The following is a 21,408-nucleotide window of genomic DNA, read 5'->3' as shown; positions in this document are numbered from 1 at the left end:
CCATCATCGTCATCATCATCATCATGCATCCTTCCATATATCTGTGTTCATCTTTGTTGTCCTCTCTATGGATTCATCCAAGTGTTTAGAAAGAACAAAGGCCACATACAAATAAATATTTCAAAAGTTAAGTAACTTTATATCTCACAACAATAAATAAACACAATACATATTATATGGTCTCTTTTTACTACATATTTTGTATCATTCCTCAATGTACATTTTGTGTGTCGGTGGCGTCAGAGCTTTGTCTTGTTTCATACGTTACGGCAGTGTATATTCTCGGGGAGAGGGTTCACTCTAAAAAATCATCTCAAATAAATTGTACTATTGGTCTCACAGACGTGCTCAAATCCACCGACATATTCTCTCCCACTCTCTCTCTCTCTCTCTCTCTCTCTCTCTCTCACAAACACTCACGTCAATTTCAATAAACTATCCAAAACCGTTCAACTTCCTCCGCAATCTTCCCTGTTGAGGGGTTATTTTGCATGCATAAGGTGTGCATTCGTGCTGCCTTGATGAATATCTCCGGAGATATTCAATGAGCAACTGGTGCTCAACACCAAGGATCCTTGGTGTTGAGCACCAGTTGCTCATTGGCTCTGATGAATGCTTTTCCACATTTCTTTTTCAAAAAGCTTCATTGCTCTATCGTGCATAATTTTCTCCCTAATAGGCGCCTTCTCTTTCTTGGCGTTACTGAGATTTTGAGTGGAGGCCGTAGGATCGACTCTGGACCTGAACTCCGACCTGGGAACAGCCAGCCGTGTCATCTCATGACTCTCGGCAAACAGTATCCTGTCTGCGTTGTACTTCTTCTTGATGCGTTTCTGGATTTGTTTGCCGATGAGGTAAACTATCTTGCAGATGCACATTAGGATGCACAGCGCAGAGGAGACCACCATGAAGATGGTGAAGATCCTCTTCTCAGTGGGACGCGATATGTAGCAGTCCACCATGTTGGGGCAGGGCTGCAGGGAGCACTTGGACAGGCGGGGCATGTCGTAGCCTTCGTAGACGTAGTACAGGATGTAGAGGAAGCCAGCATCAAAGCCTGCCTTGAAAATCAGACTCGCCTGGGAAAAGATTTCATGAGGGGTTAAACCTGGGAGACACATTTTTCTGGAGGTTTTAAAAAATAAACTTGACAAAAGTCCATCCATGAAGGAACAGAAATGTGATGTCGTTTTTTCAGTCATTGCTAGGCTGAGGATAACAACTATGTTAGGAAGACACATTATCGAACACAGGATTTGTAACCTATCAAACAAGACTCCAATAACATTTTGTATCCTTCATCCTCACCAGGTACGTCCACCACAGGCCCCCTCGTTTCTTCCCGGGGTGCGCGTACAGATGGGCGCCCATGTGCGAGGCGGTGTACTGCATGTCCTTCTTCTCGCGAAGCTTGACGTGGCCCACCACCATCAGGGACGGGCAGGTGACGAAGATGAGCTGCAGGGCCCACAGGCGGATGTGGGAGATGGGGAAGATGTGGTCGTAGCACACGTTGGTGCAGCCCGGCTGGATGGTGTTGCAGACAAAGTCCTTGTTATCGTCGCCCCACACCCGCTGGGCCGCCACCACGAACACCAACACCCGGAAGATGAAGACCATGGAGAGCCAGATGCGCCCGAACACGGTGGAGTACTTGTTGACCCCACTGATGAGGGACTCCAAAGCAGACCAGTTCATGGCTGCTGCCTCAGAGGTGGGATGATCTTCACTTGAGCTAAGGAAAAGAAAAAGGAAGAAAGAAGGTAAGCACTTTGAAAGTGGCAAAACGTAGAAAGTAGATACAGAGCAACTTCTATTCCTCTTTCTATATATATTTCATTTCATATATATTTCAAGTGTTAATGGATTCTTCTGTTTTAATATTGCAACTTCCTAAAGAGGGAAGACATAAACACGACCGAAACTCAGAAATCCTGCATGCTACATTTCCCATCACGCAACCAGACAGTGTATTTCTATCACGCGCTCCCTGCTTGGTAAACGTTTGAGCACCACACTAGCTGTGTTTCTAATACATCATCATTTAAGTGTTGCAATAAAAGAAAGTATTCTTTCAAGTATTTCCATAATCCATTTATCACAACTTTTTTTTCATGATGGCAAAATACTATTTTCTGCAGCTGAGGAAGGAACGTTATTGAATCGCTTGTATACAAAATGTGCATAGGATTGACTTAATAGTGATGACACCACTATGGCATCATCCATTATTTTCTCATATTGGGCAAAGCTCTGTAAATCTGTAAAATAAAGATACCACATAAAAGTATTACAATCATTTTTATTTTGTGTAATTCCCTTTTCCTGCGAGATGGCGAAACAATCACAAAGAAATAAGCCATTTAGAAGTGCTGATCAGTTGTGAGGTAACAAAACTACATCATTTACACAAAAATATTCCTCGTCATACCAGATCCGTATCAAAGCAGCTCAGTCTTTTAAACACTGTCATAATGCAACATTGAGTGAATCATCATTGGAGCCTCAACTCGATTAGTCAGTTTATTTGAACAGTGAGGCTGATCAGGCCGCCGAACCTCTGTGACCCCATGAGCCCGTTGCAGACTTGGTTCTTCAAAGTGACTTCGAGGAGGGTGCAGTTCTTTGGAGAATGTTAAGCGTGCCTGGATCATACCACGAGACCCACCCTCTGAGACAGAATCTTAGTTAAAATATCACCGTGTGCATTTGACGGTCTGATCGCGTGCAGAGTTTAAGGAGGAGCCATAGTAGATCAACTGCACAGCCATGTTCTGTTTCTTTGTGTGTATGTGTGTGTGTGTGTGTGTGTGTGTGTACTTTCAGATGTCTTTGGTGTGTTTTGGTTGGTTTGGTAGTGTGAATGAAGTGGTGTTTGCATATAGGTGTGTGCATGCATGCTTAGAATGAGTATGCAAAGTTTCCGTGTGCAACTTTTTCCTAGTTATGACATGAGATTAATTCCAGTGCACACGCCACCATCAGAAAGGTTCTTTAATGCTTGTCATCAGTACATACAAGTCTAATCTTACACTAAATTGGACAAAATCATGAAGTTTCGACAGAAACTCCAGTTCGCCTCGAGCTTTAACTGTTGCCACCGCAGACACACCCTGATTCAATTCCCCTGCCACCCTCCACCTGCAGCCCGAACCCCGGCAGCGCCCTCTATTAGCCCCCACTGGTCCCCCGCTTGAGACCCGGGCCGTATTGCTGGGCCCGCTGGAGGGAGAACACACACGTGAGAACCAGAACCAGGACCAACTCTCCTGCAGCGAAACAAAAAGGTTTTCTAAAGGGAATGTGAAACACTACCACCTTTGTCCACAAGGGCAGAACGGAAGGTTCTTGTGGTAGCTTTGAAAAAGTGACCGAAGGGTGCCAACATCTTTGAATTACTGTCTGATCGCAAACACAAGGACGGTCCGTTACCTTCCTTAAGGTTTTTTTCCGATTTTATTTTCACCGACATTAAAATAAAATGCTTCTCTTGCACAATTACGTGGTGCGCCGGGAAAAAGTCGGAATGCAGCCTCGCTGCCGACATCTCCATTTCAAGTCTGTCTCGTCTGATCCAAAGTACGTGAATTCAGAAACTTTTTTTCCTTCTGCATTTTTGGCATCATCATAGCTGTTGAATCAGTTGATACATTCTCTCTCATCGTGCAAGTCCTAACTAATAAATCACACAGCCTGAAGACTAATCTGAGTGAAGGCATTCACAATCACGAAATAGGCCACAGAAAGCCAGATACGTTCCCTCTCTGTCGATGTGCCCTCCCCTTTGAAGCGAAGAATACAACCCGAGGTGTTATTGAGAGCATATGATTTATCAGTGTGAGGTCTCTCCGAAATTCATACAAAACACTCCGGCATAAACAAACTTTGAGGCGACGTTCAGCGCCAGAGAGTTAAAGAAACTCAAAGACAACGGTATATATCTTGTCTCAGGGCGACGGCAAAGCTGCACCACAATTTGTTTTCCCATTTGCTCTAGATTGCAATGTTGCTTTCCGTGCCGACAGCGGCCAGCCTCGTCTATCTCTTTGCCGCGTGTTTGTCTCTCTCTTTTGCTGTGACAGATGAGACGCATCATGCTTACCCAACTGAAAAACATCAGCTTCTGGGATGCATTTGATCCCAATATTCCTGCTCAGTGCGATGCAAATACCGCTCTCCTGGCTGTATTAAGAGTCCAACTCAGTGTGCAAGAGATGTGAATCTCATCAGAGAAACGATCATGATGCTCAGCATCACAGAAACACGTGTAGTATTACTGGCCGGCGTAGTTACATTTGACAACATTTGAATGGTCTTTATCCTCATTGCAGATCTCCACGTGAGGAGCTTCTTGTAGATATCCATCTGATATGGCACAGTGATAAATCCTTGGCCTTTACTTGTTCTGCAGGTTAAGCTAGTTGCATGTATTTCTCCCCTTCCACCACATGTTTGTCTGTTTGAGTCATTGCTTCTCAATAAGGTGGGGTTGCTTTTTATTTCTTTCCCAGCACTGCTTCCATTTGCACATCTCGTCGTCACACCTTCAGCGTTCATTTCTCAAGGTAATGCCTTAAAACACCAGCAATACATAGTATGGTTTAAGTCACACAGCTTCCAGGTATCCGTCTTTTCTTTCTCCTTCGTCTTCACACATACAATGGTGAAGGAAGAGAATGAACAGTAGTCTTGTCCTTTCTGTGTCCCTTCCTCGCACACTGTCTTCAATGCCGGAGCTGTATCTGAACTAAGGTATCTTCTTGATCCAACACGTTTCATAAATAAAGACGCAGCCCCTTACCTTAGACCCAGGGAAGCAGCGTGATAGCGAAGTTCCCCGCCGTGGCCTTGTGTTGACTCACTGACCTGTTCTCACCTCGCCTTTTTTTGTTGAAGGGAGTTTACTTGGGAGGTGTTAACCTGCCCTGAATGGAGGGATGGGTGGAGCGTCACACACCTACGCCCACATGCATTCACACACGGCCAGTTTCAAGTTGGACTTGTTTTGCAAGAGCGGACCAGCAAACGGTTGCTGTCAGAATCGGGAAAGAGAAAGTGTGGCAGACCGTTAGTGACGAGGGAGCCGAAAGTGATGTGAGAACGATAATTAGACCCAAGAGAAAAAAGCAACCGGCAGGCGACAGCTGATGGACCTGGATTTTACATGATAACAAACTGGTGTGCGTCAGAATGCAAAGTGAGCCAGTGATGATTGTACCGTGACAAAAAAAGGGGCTTTTCAAAATGTCTGATAATTATCAAAACGCACTACTTCGGAATAAAAAGTGAAAGAAAAGACAGGGGAAACAACTGTAAGTAGAGGCCTTCTGATGTCAGGAAAACAAATAAAAAATCCCCTATGGCATCATAATCAGATCAGATCCGATAACACCTGTATTCAGCTTGACCCCAGCACCCAACACAGTGATATCAAAATAAACACAATCCCAGAAAGAAATAATAGATGTGTCTTTATTGCAAACTATCCCACGCATTCCACAGGAGGGAGAGACATTGAGAATCTCATTGTTTCTTCTTTCAAAGTGATGTACGCCCACTTGCTGGCTGGCAGTCGTTGGCATGGATGCACCAAATACAGTAAGAGGAAGCGAACAGGCAACCAAAGGTACACATAGGAACTTTAGAACATGAATTAGGTTAGGTCCAAAAATAGGAAGAGACAAAAGAATAAGTAAACACGTTCAGTTAGACTGGACCACAAAGCGTGTTGTGCCGTTCGGTTCCTCTTGTTAGATCCTTCTAGTCAGATTGAACCATGCTCAAAGTAGAAAATGCTGCACGTATTATGGGATTTTGCACTGCGAGTAAGCGGACAGCAGAAATACTGTTAGGGTTTCGGAAATGCTCTCGAGGGAGGTCTCACTCCTTTGTTCTCGTCCCGGCCGGAAACGAAGAATCAAAAGCGTCAGCTTGCTTAAATTCAAAAATCAAAAAGTATTTAATAACTAAACAACGTTAGAAGGAATACAATTACAAAGTGAAATACAAAGCGAACAGTAAAATATTTTGCGAAATAGAGAATCCTCTGAGCAAGTCTAAAGCGACTTATCAAAGCAGCTGCAGGAAAATTCTTACAGTCTTTTCCCCACTTTGGTCATTTGAAAACTCTTGAGGTGTGTCTTCTTGGTGCATTTGAATGTCATTGGCTTCTTCTTCAGAGTGTCCCCTCCTGGACTGTCCCCTTCACGTCGAGGTGTGAAGCTGCAGCTGTAACCTGAAACCTCTCTGTCCTATCTGTCCCTCACATTCCAATGCATTCAATGTAGATACAGTTGGCTTTATGCCTCAATGAGTGAATTTAACAAAGCATACATCGTTTAAGTCTTCACCTTATAACTAGTACACTTTAATTACAACCCATCATTAATGATCACCGTTCATCACACTTCATCATAAGATCTAAGACAGTTCATGTGGTCCAATTCTCAAGACATTTGCCTCAGTCGGCTGCCATACATTAAGTTGTTCATTTACTACCTGACAGGAGAAAAAACTCCCAAAAAACCCTCTTTGGGGATAAAATTGGGAGAAATCCATAAAGGACGGCAATTAGCATACGTCCCCAGGTTTTAACATCACATTGTGACAGAATGTTAATGTGTACAGTGTTTATATGATTTAAATGACTATGAATTGTGTTTGATTGAAATTGCATTCACTTCATCTAACATGTTAATGTAATAACTAATACCTAATAACACACAAACTATAATTCTAACACTAAACATTATTACACATACTATAATTTCCTGACTAGAGATGCACATCTGGCTTAAATCCCTAACAATACCAGCCGGAGCGAAAGATGAATGTGTTTACAGAGACTATGCTATGCCCTTCTTCGGCCTCTAGGGAACGCTGATGCTCCATCGTTTCCTTGCTTTCTTTTCTGAAGATAAAGAGAGCGAAGGAAAGAGGACAAATGTTCAGCAGACAGAGAAGCAGAGGATCTCATCTCCCCTATTAAAACTAAGCAGCCAAATCATCTGTGATGTACAGGCAGCATCCGAGAAGAGCTACAGATGGGCGACAACAGCCTGACTTGGAACGAGCTATTCCAGATAATCTGCGTTGAGCAACAGATCCCATCTTTAAAATACCAGCGGCCTTTTCGGCGAGTAAGTAATGATGTCACAGTTTCAGTTTCATGATCACTCGTTCTTCATCGGTGCTCTCGTCCCACAACGCAGTCTCACGGCAGTTTGGGAAATAGTCACTAAATGAATTGACTGGTGCAGTGCGCAGGGAAACAAAACGTCAGTCCTTCTGGTGACATTGTTCACAAACTGCCATTTTGAGATGCATATGAAGAATCCAACACATTCTTACACCTGGACACATTCTGAGGACATGTGTACTTCGAGTTCAGGCATTTTGTCGTCGACCTGTCAATCACAGAGAGCATACTCTGCTTTATGGTCGATTTTACATTAAACTTCGACCTTATTTCGTTAAACGAAAATCAGGTTGAACAACTGAGATCATCAAGTCATGTCTACAATGTTTACTGAGGGAATCAGTTAAGTGAAAAACAGGGTCCTTTTATCATGCGCTCCCTGCTGGTGTCCCTATACACGATTGTGAAACATTTCACAGGTTTATTAATTTCATGCAGTCACTCTTCCAGAGCATATCATTATCTACCCCGTTGTTTGCAAAAAACATCTATTAATCCATATGATAGAAAAAACACACTTTAGAGCAGTTTTTTTTCAACATAAAATGATCAAATCATTCATCATTGCCTTGCTAATAGTTGAAAAACACCACTAATGATGTATATGTGAAGAGCACAAAGGCAATTTCCTCCATTAGGACCAGGGCAGGAGCTCTCATACTGAGTGCACACAAACTGCACTCGGTATGACGTGCTTGAGTTTGTTGTGCTGCACAGCCTTTGGAAAAACACCAACAACTCCTATTGCACAATCTTTGTGTTTAAACTTGTGAATAACCCAACATGTCCAAAACACTTAGAACACAATTGAGAAGATAATAATGGATCCTCAAAGCAACAAACAAAAATGTTGCGGCGTGATCACTAACGGCTGAGATAAGGTCCATTCCTGACGTCGTGCAGGCTTGATGTCATTCTATTGTTTGTTCTTCCTCCATTCCTTGCAGCCAACACAATACGCCATGTGAGAAACATTGCAATTCTCTCATTGCTCTTCTTATAATTAGGAAGACCCTAAAAGACATCCGGTTGGTTCTTTTTTTAACCCAAATGATAAGAATCAGCCTGCGCAGGCTGTCAACGCTTAAAATGTGTTGAATGTCTTCGGTTATCCAACCTCCTCGGAGTCATTACTTCAAGGCACCTGTCTGTAAGAAGATGTGCTGAGATCACATTTCCCAAATTAATTCTTAAGGAGCTTTGGTGGAGTAGTGCAGAATCAGCCTGAAAGGTATAGCGACTCTACTTTTTCGGTGAATATATGTGGTGTGACCTGAAAAACACAGAAGTAACTCTCCTGTGAGGCTGCAGGGCAGACTTACTGACAACAATTTAAGAGAGACCTGCCTGAAAATGTGGGTTCACAAGTGTTCCCGGGGCCCAAAGAATAAAATGCATCACTCACGAAGGAATGTGTCATTGGATATTTCCTTCCTATACCAAATAACATTTCAGGCGAAGCTCCCTCTGCACTGCTGATGATCTGCACAATGCCCGCTGTCCGTCCTAGATGCAAAGAGGAGCCTTGTTCTCTCTGTCCTTTACAGGGCTGACTCATTGGCTCAGCATATACTGACTGACTGAATGTGTGGATTAAAACTAGTCAATTAGACAATCTTATTATCTGCTTGGGAAATCAAGGAGGAGGAGTTTTTATTTGGTAAATGAAGCGCACTGAGAGTTTTAATTTCAGGAAAAATTGAGCAATACGAGAGCCTCGCGACTGCAAACTTTGGTTTCAAACTACCAAAGCTTTAAAAATGCAACAAAAAAGGTTTAATTAGAAGATTCCAACAATGCTGCTTCCATCCACGCTGACACGGTCATTCTTTCTACTTTCAAGCCTCGTCTCTCTGATCAACGAATCACCGCCGCGCACTCCGCCCCTCCACCTCCTCTTGTTCCTCTTCCGGGCCCAAACCCCCACCGCCATGACCACCACCCAGAAGACCGGCCCTGTTACTGTCACAGTCCCCGCTCAAGCTTGGGTCATTTCCCAGCGCGTCACAGCCCCCCCCCCCCCAGCACCATGTCTCCACTGCCGCTATGGATGATGTCAGGATGGCCCCTTTGAAGGAGGTGGCCATCTTCTCTCTCTGTCGTTTTTGCGTTTCCTGCCGCGGTTCCACCGTCTCGCTGGGACGCTGGACGTCTGCGGAGAGAGAAAAAGGTTTGCCAGAAGAGATTGACATGGAAAAACACAGAACTGTGTGGGAGCTGATTTACAGTGAGAGCCGCAAATTACAGCAAATCAAGTAACCGTTCATTATACTCAGTGTTCCGCATAAAAAGGAACAACATTCAGTCAAAGTTCTGTTACAAATGTGATTGCTCGCCTGTATATGTCCTCATGCCTCTCCGCTGGGATAACAGCCAATATTGGCTTTCACTGAGTCGATCTTGCAATTTAATAAAATCTTGTCTTGTCTGCCCCGTCAGTCTTTTCCCTCTGCTGGTGAAGACGGGCGGAGTAATTGACGTTCTGTATCTGGGTGGACTGGGTCTAAGTCACTGTGCCTTCACATCACCACGCATTCATTCAGCATCGCCAACACCATTGAGCTGTTAATTCATTGAGTTAGGCCTTAAACCTAGTTTATGCTTCTGCGTTTTCAGAGAGCACGCAAAGGACCTTGCGTGTCCCTTGCGTGTCCCTTGCGTGCCTTTATCCACCTCCTTGCACGCTCGCGGGCGTCAACCCATTTTTCCAGACTAGCGTAAAAAAAGCTCCTGCAACCCGCAAGGCTGTGAACTGCATCCTTTCCGGAGTCTCACATTTCTGGTTTCATAGCACAATACCGCCATTATTAAAACGAAGATTTTTTACGAGAGAAGGAATCAGATTGAAGAGCTTTTGTTGGAAGAAATCCTTAAATATGACCACTTATACAACCCGTCATTGGCGGACTATAAGGACGTGCAGATGGCCCCCGATTCATGGAGGGAGACCTCCGCAAACGTCGGTTTGACGCAGCCTTAAGTTTGCAAATAAAATGCTGGTCTGACGTCTTTGTGTTTTCATTCGAAGGATGCTCCTGGTAGTTGTACGCTTGAATAACGTGCCCATTTGTTTGTACTAGTTTGTCTCTCGAAAGAAGGAAGCAGCTCATCAGCATTGCACAAAAACAGTCGTTGTATATTTGGAGCACGGTAATCTGAACACCAAAAAAACCCTAAGAACTAACTAACCGAGTTTAAGCCTCAGTGTTTTTTTAATCACGTTTGTGTTGCCCACAGGTGCATATTCAAGCTCCACAGGCTCATGGTTTGTAATACTAATCAATTGGAAACATTCAGAAGTAAGACTTGTAAAAAGAAGTTTTGAGCCAACTCTATTTAAGGTTTATTCTCATCGAAGGTGCTGCTGATTACATTTGCAAGAGAAAAAAGTAATTTATGGCAACAAAATCCATTGGACTAATGAGAAACCTGCGTTTGTTTACTTCTATGTGAAAAACAAGACCCACTGTTTCAGGAATTACTACAGATTTCTACTTCATTTAAGTCTGTCATTGCAAACTCAATCTTTTGAAAATTCAATAACACTTATCTGTGATATATTTGGAGAACATTTCTGTGGCACTAGTCGTTTTTGTTACGTTGATTAGGTCGGGTTTTGCTATTCCAAAGGGCAACTCTTCCTTTTCGTTTGTGGGTCTGGCAGAGAGGGAGAAGTGAGCAGAATATAAAACTACACAACATCGTTTTGTTGTCTGCCCGGACAGACACAGTGAGTAGTCTGTGATGGCTATTAATAATTGCAACCTAAATTGTGTATGTAATTTATATTCCCACGAAAGCTGGAATAAATAAAAGAATGTATTGCATTTGAAATTGTGTTATTATATCAACCTCTCATGTTATGAATAATGTATGTTGATATTCAAGAATTATCTCAGAGATATTAGTGACATTAACGAAGCGTTTAGCCTGTGACCCTGTGTAATAATCCTGTGCATGATGTTGAGTGATAGGAATTCAAAGCCGCATGATATTATGGTAGATATTGTACTGATTGGGTGCCATTCCTTTGGGAGGGGGGGGGGGGGGATTCCTTTTTAAATCTCCGGACCACTTCTCTGCAACAAATATTTCTACGCCTCTTTCAAAGCCAATTCAAAAGGTTGTGATGTAGGAAGCACAGAAGTGCTGTTAATAAATCTAAATGATTACCATTACAGGGGGAGGGGAAACATTCACTGTGCAATATAACTCATCGCTTGCTCACACAATTTGACATGGTTGAACAAATCTATGGGTTAGAAATCATGTTGATAAAATAATACCTTTCTGTTGGCACTGTTCCTATTTTCTAGTCACACTGTCCCGGTAGGACATGATTGGGACAAGACAGAGAAACCCTGGCTTTTGCAACTCAGATTATTATTGTGCTGGGTTTAAAAACAGTTCTTGACAAATTCAAATTTTAGAATTAGAATGAGAATTAGAATTCATCCCGAGCGATGCTTGAATACATGTAGCATTTATTGTTTTTCTTTAAGAAGTGTCTCATGTGAATTGCAAACCGCCTGCTGGCTCTACTGTGGATGAAAAGATACATGATCCATGCCAAGCATTACTTGAAATAAATCAGATGGGGAGAGACATAATGACGGCAGTCAGGCGATCACACGGGTTTGAAACATACACCCTGGCTAGTCCAATATTTGGAAAAAAGACCCCAGATGGATGGTTAAACATTTATATTCAAAGGACCAGCTCAATGCAGTGAGGGACTTTAACCAACATTGTCAACAGCCACGTTTGGCTGAGCTCATCTTCCCTTTTATCTGCAAATAACGCGCGTTTTGAGAATCCAGATCAGGGGTCTCAAACTCGCGGCCCGCGGGCCAATTGCGGCCCTCGGGACGATATTTTGTGGCCCCCGCCTTCATATGAAAGCGTAATGTTAGTGCGGCCCGCGAGTTCTATATTGTAGCAACCTCGCTGTTAGCAGCCACTTACAACCTCCACCCCAGCGCCGACCGTTCCGTTCGCCGGTCGGACCGTCAGTGTCATCCCCCCCGTCGGCCATAATGGTCTGGCCCGCGTTCGCTCGAGGTGGGCTGCATCTGGCCCGTACCTGACTTGAGTTTGAGACCCCTGATCTAGATGGTGTTTGCTTTTGTACAAAATGCCTTAATGCCTGACAATTTTAAGGAAACATTTTTTACTCCTTTTATTGGTTTGCTTTTTTTGTACCTCCCATTTAGCACCTTATCAGCCACATTAAAGGCAGCGTTTTTAGAAAAAAATACTCCCCTGTGATTCAAAAACGTTTGTTATCACTTGAATGTTGCATTCCCTCTTTATTCTGGCTTTGGTTCTCTACTGCAGTGAGAACATGTGCATGCAGACGTACTAACACATACACAATACTGGTAGACATTCAGAGCGTTGCCCTTTAATTGCCATGACATGCTTGGTGGAGTTTGATTATACCGTCTACAAAGGCTTGTTCTGCTAATGGTGTGTGAGTAAGTGAGAGAGCGTGCGCTTTACTTTTTATATTCCACACTGCTCCTGAGGTTAAGTTTTTCTTGGTTTTATTCATTCAAACCAATCATATGTTTTTGTGCTTCCTCTTTTTATGTTGTTCTTCACGGTCTCTCATTGCACCGCCCGTGTGGCGCCTGGCAAGGCGCCGTTTTTAACAACGTTAACCTTGATATTACTTGTTCTTGTCATTGAATTTATGCTAAACCCAATTCAGCTGCTTTAATCGTGTCATGCTTTGTTACATGCGACTGTGTTCATTTGATTTAAGAGGACATTTTCACGCATTCAGCTCCTACTTGCCGTATCATTGCACATTGTTAAATAAATAAATAGACAGTAGAAGTACTAAATATTCTCGGTTCTTTCGACCTTTCGACCTGAACTGGCTCGTTGAACAACGTCTAGCAAATTTCAAGGAGATGATAAAGTGTTGAGATTTAAGGTTTTTCCAGCAATTATTTTCTATTAAAGTATAACGATGTATCGAATATGTTGACGGTTTGAGCCTCAGCCGTTGGAGTTGGGCTCTCAGGTCCTCAAACAGGCTTGATGGCTTGCTGCAATTAATGGCCCCCCCACCACACTCTCCACCCCACCCATGTCAGCATTGACAGCTCTATTGTGCTCTGCAATCCCACTTTCAAGTTAATCCATTTTTTTTTTTTACCTGTGACGCACGCACTTCTTATTACAGATGACAAAGCTTCCAGAGCATTTATCTCCCGGTCTGGCGTTGGGCCCTTTTTCTCTTGGACACCAGCTTGTAAACATTTCAAATAAAGTATTTTATGGAGGACTCTCCTTTAGAAATGTCTCTAACCCGTTGTTATCGAAGTTTATATTCTGAATTTATGGATCTCTCTCCCTCTCTTTTCTTGGATGCTTTTTGATTTATTATAACACACATTTTAAACATTTAATCAAACAATATGGATCAGATGGACATGAATGATGTTCTATTGGCGTAAAGGTTGTTATACGGATGTATATATTAGATGGAGGGGTCGCGAAAAGATTTAGCATTACGTTTTCTCTAATTTGGAGGAATAATAATAAAAATCGAAGCAGTAGAGGAGGCGATAAATATACAGGCTAAATTCCAAATACAGCAATTTGTTTTTATTTCAAGACAGAAATTCTGCACATTAAGTGACCATCTGTGTCCAGGCATGACCAGTTTACACGGTTGCTGTTGCCTTGTTGTTGTTGTTTTTTTGCCCTGACCTTTTCAAGACCAAGCTTCACCCTGAAATCTGCCTCCTTTATTAAAATGGGATAAAGTAGGTTCTCAATGTAGAAATACAATGAGAATCACATTATCAACCACCTCCACTTTTCCTTCTGAGAGGTTTTTTCATTTGCTTTCCTGACACTCTAAAAATATATCTAGATACCATCTGGATGCAAAAAACAAATCGGGGAATTGCCCTGCACCTTTTACCATGTTCCCACAGTACTCAGTTCTTACTCAGATATCTGTTTGTTTATCATATGATTTGATTGAATCGTAAAGTACTGTTTTCTGAAGCCTTTCTCAGGCCTTCCAGTATATTGACCTAAAATTCAGTACAGCATTAATTCAAGGACATTCAAGAAACGTGACTTTACCACAGCTAAGCACCATGCCGCTAATATACAGAGACTGGCATACTTTAAGCATTTCAGAGCATTCAAAATGTTTTGGGCACTTATTTTACTATTCAACTGTAAACAAAGAGCACTCTTCATTTCTGATGCAACTTTTCCTCTAATCTGTGACGCTTTGTGTGCCCATACCTTAAGTAAATAAGCTTTTCATCTTTTTCATCTACATAGGTGCAAACATGCAAATATGCGCACACATCCTTCCCAAAAGTGATTACCGAGAGTTGGAGAGGTGGAGAAAATAAGGGTCTTATCTCTCTTCCAACTTCTTTCCCGGCAAACAATCAATGATGCCCCGCCGACAATTGCGTTACGATCATTTAGTCTTTTCCGGCTCTGCTTTGATGCCGTCTACTTCCAGACGAGGCTCGATGGGACGGGTGGGAGGAGGTAAATTGAATTAACTTAAGTCACAGGGGGAGAAGTGCACCTGAGAGCTTTGGTTATTCAATAAACTCGTTGCCTTTTCCTTGCATTTTCCTCTTTCCTCTTTTTTACTCACTTTCCCACGTGTGCATTAAATGCCTGGCTTTTTGGAGACAAGGTGAACAGAGACACGAAAGCAATGCACAAACAACGCCTCTAATCCACTCGCCCGACCTGCCGTCTTTACCGGCTGTGTGGACTTGTTTCCTTTTGTTGACAGTAAATTGTATGTGATTGTGTGTTGAACCATCTTTAAGGGATTACATGGCTGTTTTGAGCTATTTCTCTGACTAAAAACAAGCTTTCGCTTGCTTGTTTTTGGTTTTTGCACCATCAAGGACATTCGTTTTAATAATGGAATTGAATACAGTAATTATACTCCCTTCAACTAGACAAAACCAGCTTAATTGGAGGTTGAGGTTTTATTAAAACATGAATTGTTTACATCCAATTTTGTTGTTATTGTTTGTGGAAATAACAAAGTAGAAAGAGTGCCCACTTGGGATTTACTGTAAATGACGATCTATTATTTCGACAATGCGTTCGTAAACAGACAGATGGTTTGAATTATTTCCTCTTTGTTCATCCTCCATTGTATTGCCTGTTGATATTTGCATCTCTTTTTTTTTTCAAATGACATCCGAAGAAGCTCATTGTGAGGTGGTCACAAAGAGACGTGTTTTACGCCATATGTGTGATCCCGAGCTGCGTGCAAACAAAACCTCGCCTAATCAACAGTGACAACAACCATAATCGCAATCTAGTATAATGTGTTAAATGTGTTAGCATCTAACGGTTTCTGATTCAATTATTGTATTTAATTAATCTCACTAAATCAATACGTAACAGCTTACCTTTGTACGGTTCATTATTGCACTGATATTATTATGCAACTTGTTCAAATATGAAATATCAGTAATCAATCCTCATTATGCTCAAAATTTTTTCTAAGGCTCACAATACATTAAAGTGAAACCAATCCTACAGTGCTCAGTTTACACCAGCAGTACGAGTTGGTCTGTGAAAGTCGAGGCCTTGAGAAATGTAAGATAGAATTGCCGGAGAGCCGTAGTCCTTCATATGGTTGCTGCGGGCTACCAAAGTGAGTCGACCTCCATGAACCCTCACGTTCAAATTTACAGCATACGTACAGAAAATGGCTTTGGTTTCTTTTTTTGGGACGTTGTGCCTGTTTTAAATTGTATCAAGGCCTGAATTGAAGCATAATTGAGAGTGACAGGCGGATGCTGCACCACGTCTCTGTAGCAGTCCCCCAGGCCGCCTCAGCTCCTCCAAAGATCCACCTCTGTTGCTTGTTTTTGGATAAGCATAGAGTTTTGTCTCTGCCCAAATGATGCTACCCACTTTGAGCTTCACATCACAAACCTGACGGGTGGTCCCAAAGACTACGTCCATAATTTATACAGACAGTGGTTGGCATAAGACATTGGTTCTCAAAGTGTTGGGCACCAACCCCAGTGGGGAGCTGCAACATGACAGGTGGAAGACAATGTTCCCATTCCAAAAACTCTCATACACATTACTTTCTTCCTTCTCTGCACTGCTGAGGTACGTGCAAAATAAAAATGTATTGAAGAAGAGATTTAAACTTTTTAAAAACATATCAAATGTTTTGGTCCAACCAAATATTATGCATTAATCCAACATTTTCACTATGGTCCAAAGGTGTTTGAACTCCCACAAGCATCCGTTTTAAGTGGGTGGTCCAACAACAACTTACATCTGATCATCTCACCTGAGAGCGTCTGAAAGATGACAGCATAAGAATGCATTAAAAAAAAAGTTGTTTTCGTTGTTTAAATGTTACGTTTAAATGTAATTTGTGGTTTGATTGATGCATTTTGTGAAAGCCCGCAAAACAGTACGTGCATAAAAGTTAAACATTGCAAAATCTTTAGGGAGTTTACTTTATCCTGAAGTAGGATAACCGAGGGGAAGTGATGCTGAGGTCAGATAAGGCCCTTTCCCTCCCCTCGAGTCCAGACACTGTTGGTGGTGGTGATGAAGGGAGTGGCTGCAATCCGCTGAAGAATGATGAGCATGACTGTGATGCTTACTGGAGGTGACTTGGGTGGAGGAAGGTCACGTCTGATTTGAGCTGATAGGACAACTGACAGCAGCGGAGAGGAAAACAGTTTTTAGAGTTTGACAGCGGCGATGCGATTGGCTTAAGGAAACTGTCCACAATCTGCACGGTGGATATAAAGTGAATGCCCACAACGTTTTTGGTCTCTTCTAAAAAAACAACACTAACCTCTTTATGACTTCACATGATGATAACAGATTTCAGATTTCTGGCTCATGTCTGATGATGCCAAGCTGTTTTTAATTTAGATGCAAACGCCTCGCTGCACTTTAGGTCTCTACAAAGTAAGAGAGATTACTGTGACTGGAGGCGCCTCGGTGTTCACGCGTCGAGTGTACAGTACGTGTTCCTGTGTGTCTGGGCCACTGCGTCCAGCTCTTTCTTGCGCGAGCTTCAGTCTGTGGAGGTAATGAAGATCAATGAGAGGCATGGTGGAGAGCGGCTGAGATCCAGGTGCTGTCTCCCTGTTTCGGGCCAAAGCTCTATCGATCTCCCTGTGCTCTACTCTGCTAGGATCTGATAAAGGGCTTCTATACACACACAAACACACACATCCAGAAAGACACACGCTCACATCACACACACACACACACACACACAAACGCACCCATGTGCACTACCAAAGAAACACACCGAGTCGTTGGGCTTGAGTCCCTAATGCTTGGGAAGGAGTTAAGCCTCCATCACCTCTTTACAGTTTTCTGCACTGTCTCAAACACCTAAAAGGAAAATCTAGAGCTAACATTTCATCATTGTCAAATAATGCAGGCTGAGTGTAGCTATTCGTCACACTGCAAATTGTCTTGCGGTTGTGCCGCCTTCTGGTGCACTTTGTAAACTCTTACTTCGCAATGCACGTGCTGGAAATGCAAGTATATCGTGCCTTCGGGTGCTGCGTTCGTTGGCAATAATGAGAGAATAGGTCACGCAATAATAGCAGTCAAGTTTTAATGGCTGTTAAATCACTTTGGAGATCAGTGGCGCCTGCAGCATTCAATCTTGTAGAATGCAAAATGAAGATGGCCCAAACACTTGCATTTTCCCACGGATATGTATGCATAGCACACCACATACAGTACAGTATATATATATATATATATATATATATATATATATATATATATATATATATATATTATAATAAATGACTAAATGCCAATGTCTATAAACTGTACCAACATTAAGGACATACCACAGCCACATAATGACCTTCAGATCGGGAACAATATGTGTGAGAGGACAACGTCGTTGTAAGCTCCTTCTTCAGATGGAAGGAAAGAATCTCAGAGTCTTTGACAGCAGTGCCAAGTCCCCACTCACAATCCTCCAATGTTCGCATCACATCCAAACCGCTTTTGAAATTTGCCCAACATCCATCTCAGTATGTGCTAAACGGTGCTAATTGTCTCGGCTGTCCCAGAGCCGTGTTTCCAAGAGAAATATTTCAGAGGGAATTAAATAAGTTTACTTCCCAGTCAAGTAACTCCTTTTGTTGCTTCACACTCTCTCAAGCAATCAGAAAGGTTTGTGAATGCCAGAGCCTGCTGCGGTGTTGCTATTCCATATGAATCAGTGCGCCAGAGAAGCCTTTTTCCTCAAACGGGTGGTGGCTGGTCCTCGAGCCCGTTTTGCACGTCACCCTCTGATGCGGAAGGAAAAGGCCGTGACACGGAGCGGCTCGGGCTCCTGAGCCAGTTGCTGGTGTCTGAGGAGAAATTTGCCACATAATCGCAGTTGGTTTGACATCACTCTCAATGCTGCTCCACGATGCCAATCATGAATTGTGTTAATTGACCAGATTAGGATAACATGTGAGGATAGAGCAAGCTATGCTCTGCACGTTTGCCTCCCGTTTCAGTAGAACGGTTTCATATCCATGTGTGTGTGCAAGACAGACGGAGATGCGGAGCAGGATGCAAAGACGCTGGCTTCTGGCAAATGTTAGCCCAAGCCGCCCTCTGTTTGCATCTCTGTTTGCCAGAGTCTATTTCCCTGTGACAGCAGACATTTCACTTTGCTGCCTTCTCTTTGTGAGCGAATGAGACAAGAAACTTTAACACTGGGGGGCATCTCTTGGCTCGAAGCAATGCGCAGAGGCGCCTTTTCCTTTTTTTTCTCTCCATCCATCCGCGCTTTTTGCTCTCCCCCCTTGACGACCCCCCCCCCCCCCAGTCTCGTCATCGCTGCTTCCGCGTCTCCTCCCCCCCCGGGGCGAAGCTCAGAGAGACGGCGCTCTCGGATGGATGGACGGACGGACGACAGGATGGTGGGTGGGTGGGCCGACAGGAAACGCTTGTCACCCATTACAGCGGTCGAGCGTCACATTATATGATTGGCGTGGCTTTTTTTTTCCTGAGGGCGCCCTGCGTGTCCATCACGTGGCTCAATCCACTTAGTAGTGATGAGGGGCCCACTCGTCAACGCACAAGTGGAGGAATCCCACGGGGGAAACAAAAATGCATGATGCGGGTGTGTAAGCAACTCACGCACACACACACACACACGCTCATGCTTGTCTGCCGCTCTTCAAGGTTATGACCAATGCAATGAAATTAACCCTGATGTAAATGCCACACACCGACAAAAATGCAGCGGCAAGCACGGGGAGCGCTGGAGTGTACACCTTTACTTGCCCCAATAAACTTTATCTGCTCAACCCCACATTGGAATTTAACACCCGTCTATTGCATGATAATAAAGCGAACATGTACACACAGAGACACGGCGAGCTCGGCCCGTGTGTCATACGCTGCCTCTCGGCATCAGCCGATGGTGTCATGCATTTTTATGTTGGGCCGAGGCCCCTCTCTTAATAGGGGTGTCACGGGTGCGAGGTTCGGTAACCTTGTGCTTTATTGTCTCGGGGCTGGAAAATGGGTTTTATTCCAGAGCGAAGATGAGATAAGGCTCTGTCAGGAATACTGGCCTCTCTGCCTCTTACCCTCACTGCTGGAGGCTTATTGCAGAAGAGAGGAATACTATTCCATCTCTCCGCTCTCTCAGTCCTGTATAGATTTTCCCTTGTGCCACTTTCATTACATTTGGCGCTTTCTTCTCTGCTTTGACTTTCATGTTCTCTAACCCCTTCCCTTGTACCCTCAATTTCACCCATCTTCATTATGCTGTCATTAAACCAATTCTGATTTCATTGCGATCATTCGTCATTCTGTTGCGTGGATTCATTATCGGAATCTTTTACTGCTTCTCTCCCCATCCACTTCTCAGGCTGACCCGGCAGTGAGATGGCCCCGGTGCATAGAGATTGTGTTACACCGTATTGTATGAGTGTAGGTGTCTACTTGTGAGAGACAGACAAAATGATACAGCTACAAAGCTATTTTCTGCATATTTCACACATTTATATCAGAAATGGAGGCCATTTCTTGATGGAAAAAGCAAAAAAATAACTCTTTAAGGTTTTAGGGAAGTCGGTTTGGTGTTCTTTTTCTTTTGCATGCAGGGTTAGGAGTTCAAAGCCTACAAGATGCTAAATATCAAATTTGTATTGACATCATTTCGTTGAAAGAATGCCTCAATGCCACAATTGCCATTGAGTCTCAAAGGGATATTTTGTCACCAGGAAGTCGCTGCGCCGGCCCAAGAAATCATAATCCTTCTTTTGTATTCTAAATTTCCTAAAATGATTTTGCTTTTATTTTCCAGTATATTAATTCATGACAAATGGAATACAATTGCTTCCTAATGTGCTTAATAAAATGGAACAACCTTCTTGGAAGTTATTTTAAGATCATTTTTTATTCATTCCGCCATCTGATATTCTGGTGCAGATTCTCTGCGAGCTCTGGCTCGCTTTGTGTCGGTTGGAACGCTGCTCTCTTCCTGCTTTCTGTCACAAATCAAATCTCAGTTTTCTTGAAAAATCCTTCCGGCTTGAATGCAATCATTAGAGGTTGACAGTAAGTAATTGTCATTTGGATGTTTACTGTGTATGTGGCATATGCCCACGCAGAGCTAACGAATTCACAAATACTCATTTATTTCGGGAAATCCGTCATGGCTACAAGGAATGCTCTGTTTGTGTGCGTGTGTGTGTGTGAGATTGTTTGCATGGAATATCAAAGGCTAATATTTCTTTGTGTCTTTTGTTAAGTTTGGGTTGTCCTCCCTGCTCGCAGTAATCACTGCGTGGCTTTGGCTAAAGGCTGCATAAATGAGGAGGACGGTGCAATAAATCAACACATTTGCCACAAAACCAAACGAATGCCAACGTTCATCCCTTTTGTGGGAAGAGAGGATGTTAATTGGCTGGACATGTTAGCGGTTTAGCTGTTTTATCTCAGAAGAACAAACGTCTTAAATGCCCCAAGGGACCAAAGAACTTAAAGCTAGTCCGACATTAGCTCGAAGAATATATTTTCTTGTGGTGTTCTTTCTCCCTTACACATAAGAGTCCAAACAGAGAATAAAGTGTTCCAAACTCTTTCCGAAGACTTTAAGTCCATCTGAATAAGTCTTTTTTAAGGACTATTTTAAGAAGCAAAAATCGAATTCACTGTCGCTCAAAATGTGATCC

At 43.0% G+C, this 21,408-nt stretch overlaps 1 protein-coding gene across 2 annotated transcripts; it reads right to left on the bottom strand.

Annotated features, from left to right (window-relative positions):
- Positions 1-116: 116 nt before the first annotated feature.
- Positions 117-4,926, bottom strand: gjb9b (gap junction protein beta 9b). 2 transcript variants are annotated; one of them, XM_078080839.1, is made up of 4 exons: positions 4,802-4,926; positions 1,309-1,735; positions 590-1,079; positions 417-552 (listed from the first exon to the last, which is right to left on the bottom strand). In XM_078080839.1, exons 2-3 carry the CDS (start codon positions 1,696-1,698, stop codon positions 597-599), a joined length of 873 nt encoding a protein of 290 aa, XP_077936965.1. In that variant the 5' UTR covers positions 1,699-1,735; positions 4,802-4,926; the 3' UTR covers positions 417-552; positions 590-596. The 2 variants fall into 2 exon arrangements, with proteins under 2 accessions (XP_077936964.1, XP_077936965.1); XM_078080838.1 differs by having other exon boundaries at positions 117-1,079.
- Between the last annotated feature and the right edge of the window lie 16,482 nt (positions 4,927-21,408).

This window comes from Gasterosteus aculeatus, chromosome 10 (assembly GCF_964276395.1).
Source record: "Gasterosteus aculeatus chromosome 10, fGasAcu3.hap1.1, whole genome shotgun sequence".
NCBI classification, from domain to species: Eukaryota; Metazoa; Chordata; class Actinopteri; order Perciformes; family Gasterosteidae; genus Gasterosteus; species Gasterosteus aculeatus.
This window is presented reverse-complemented; position numbering and strand designations above follow the sequence as displayed.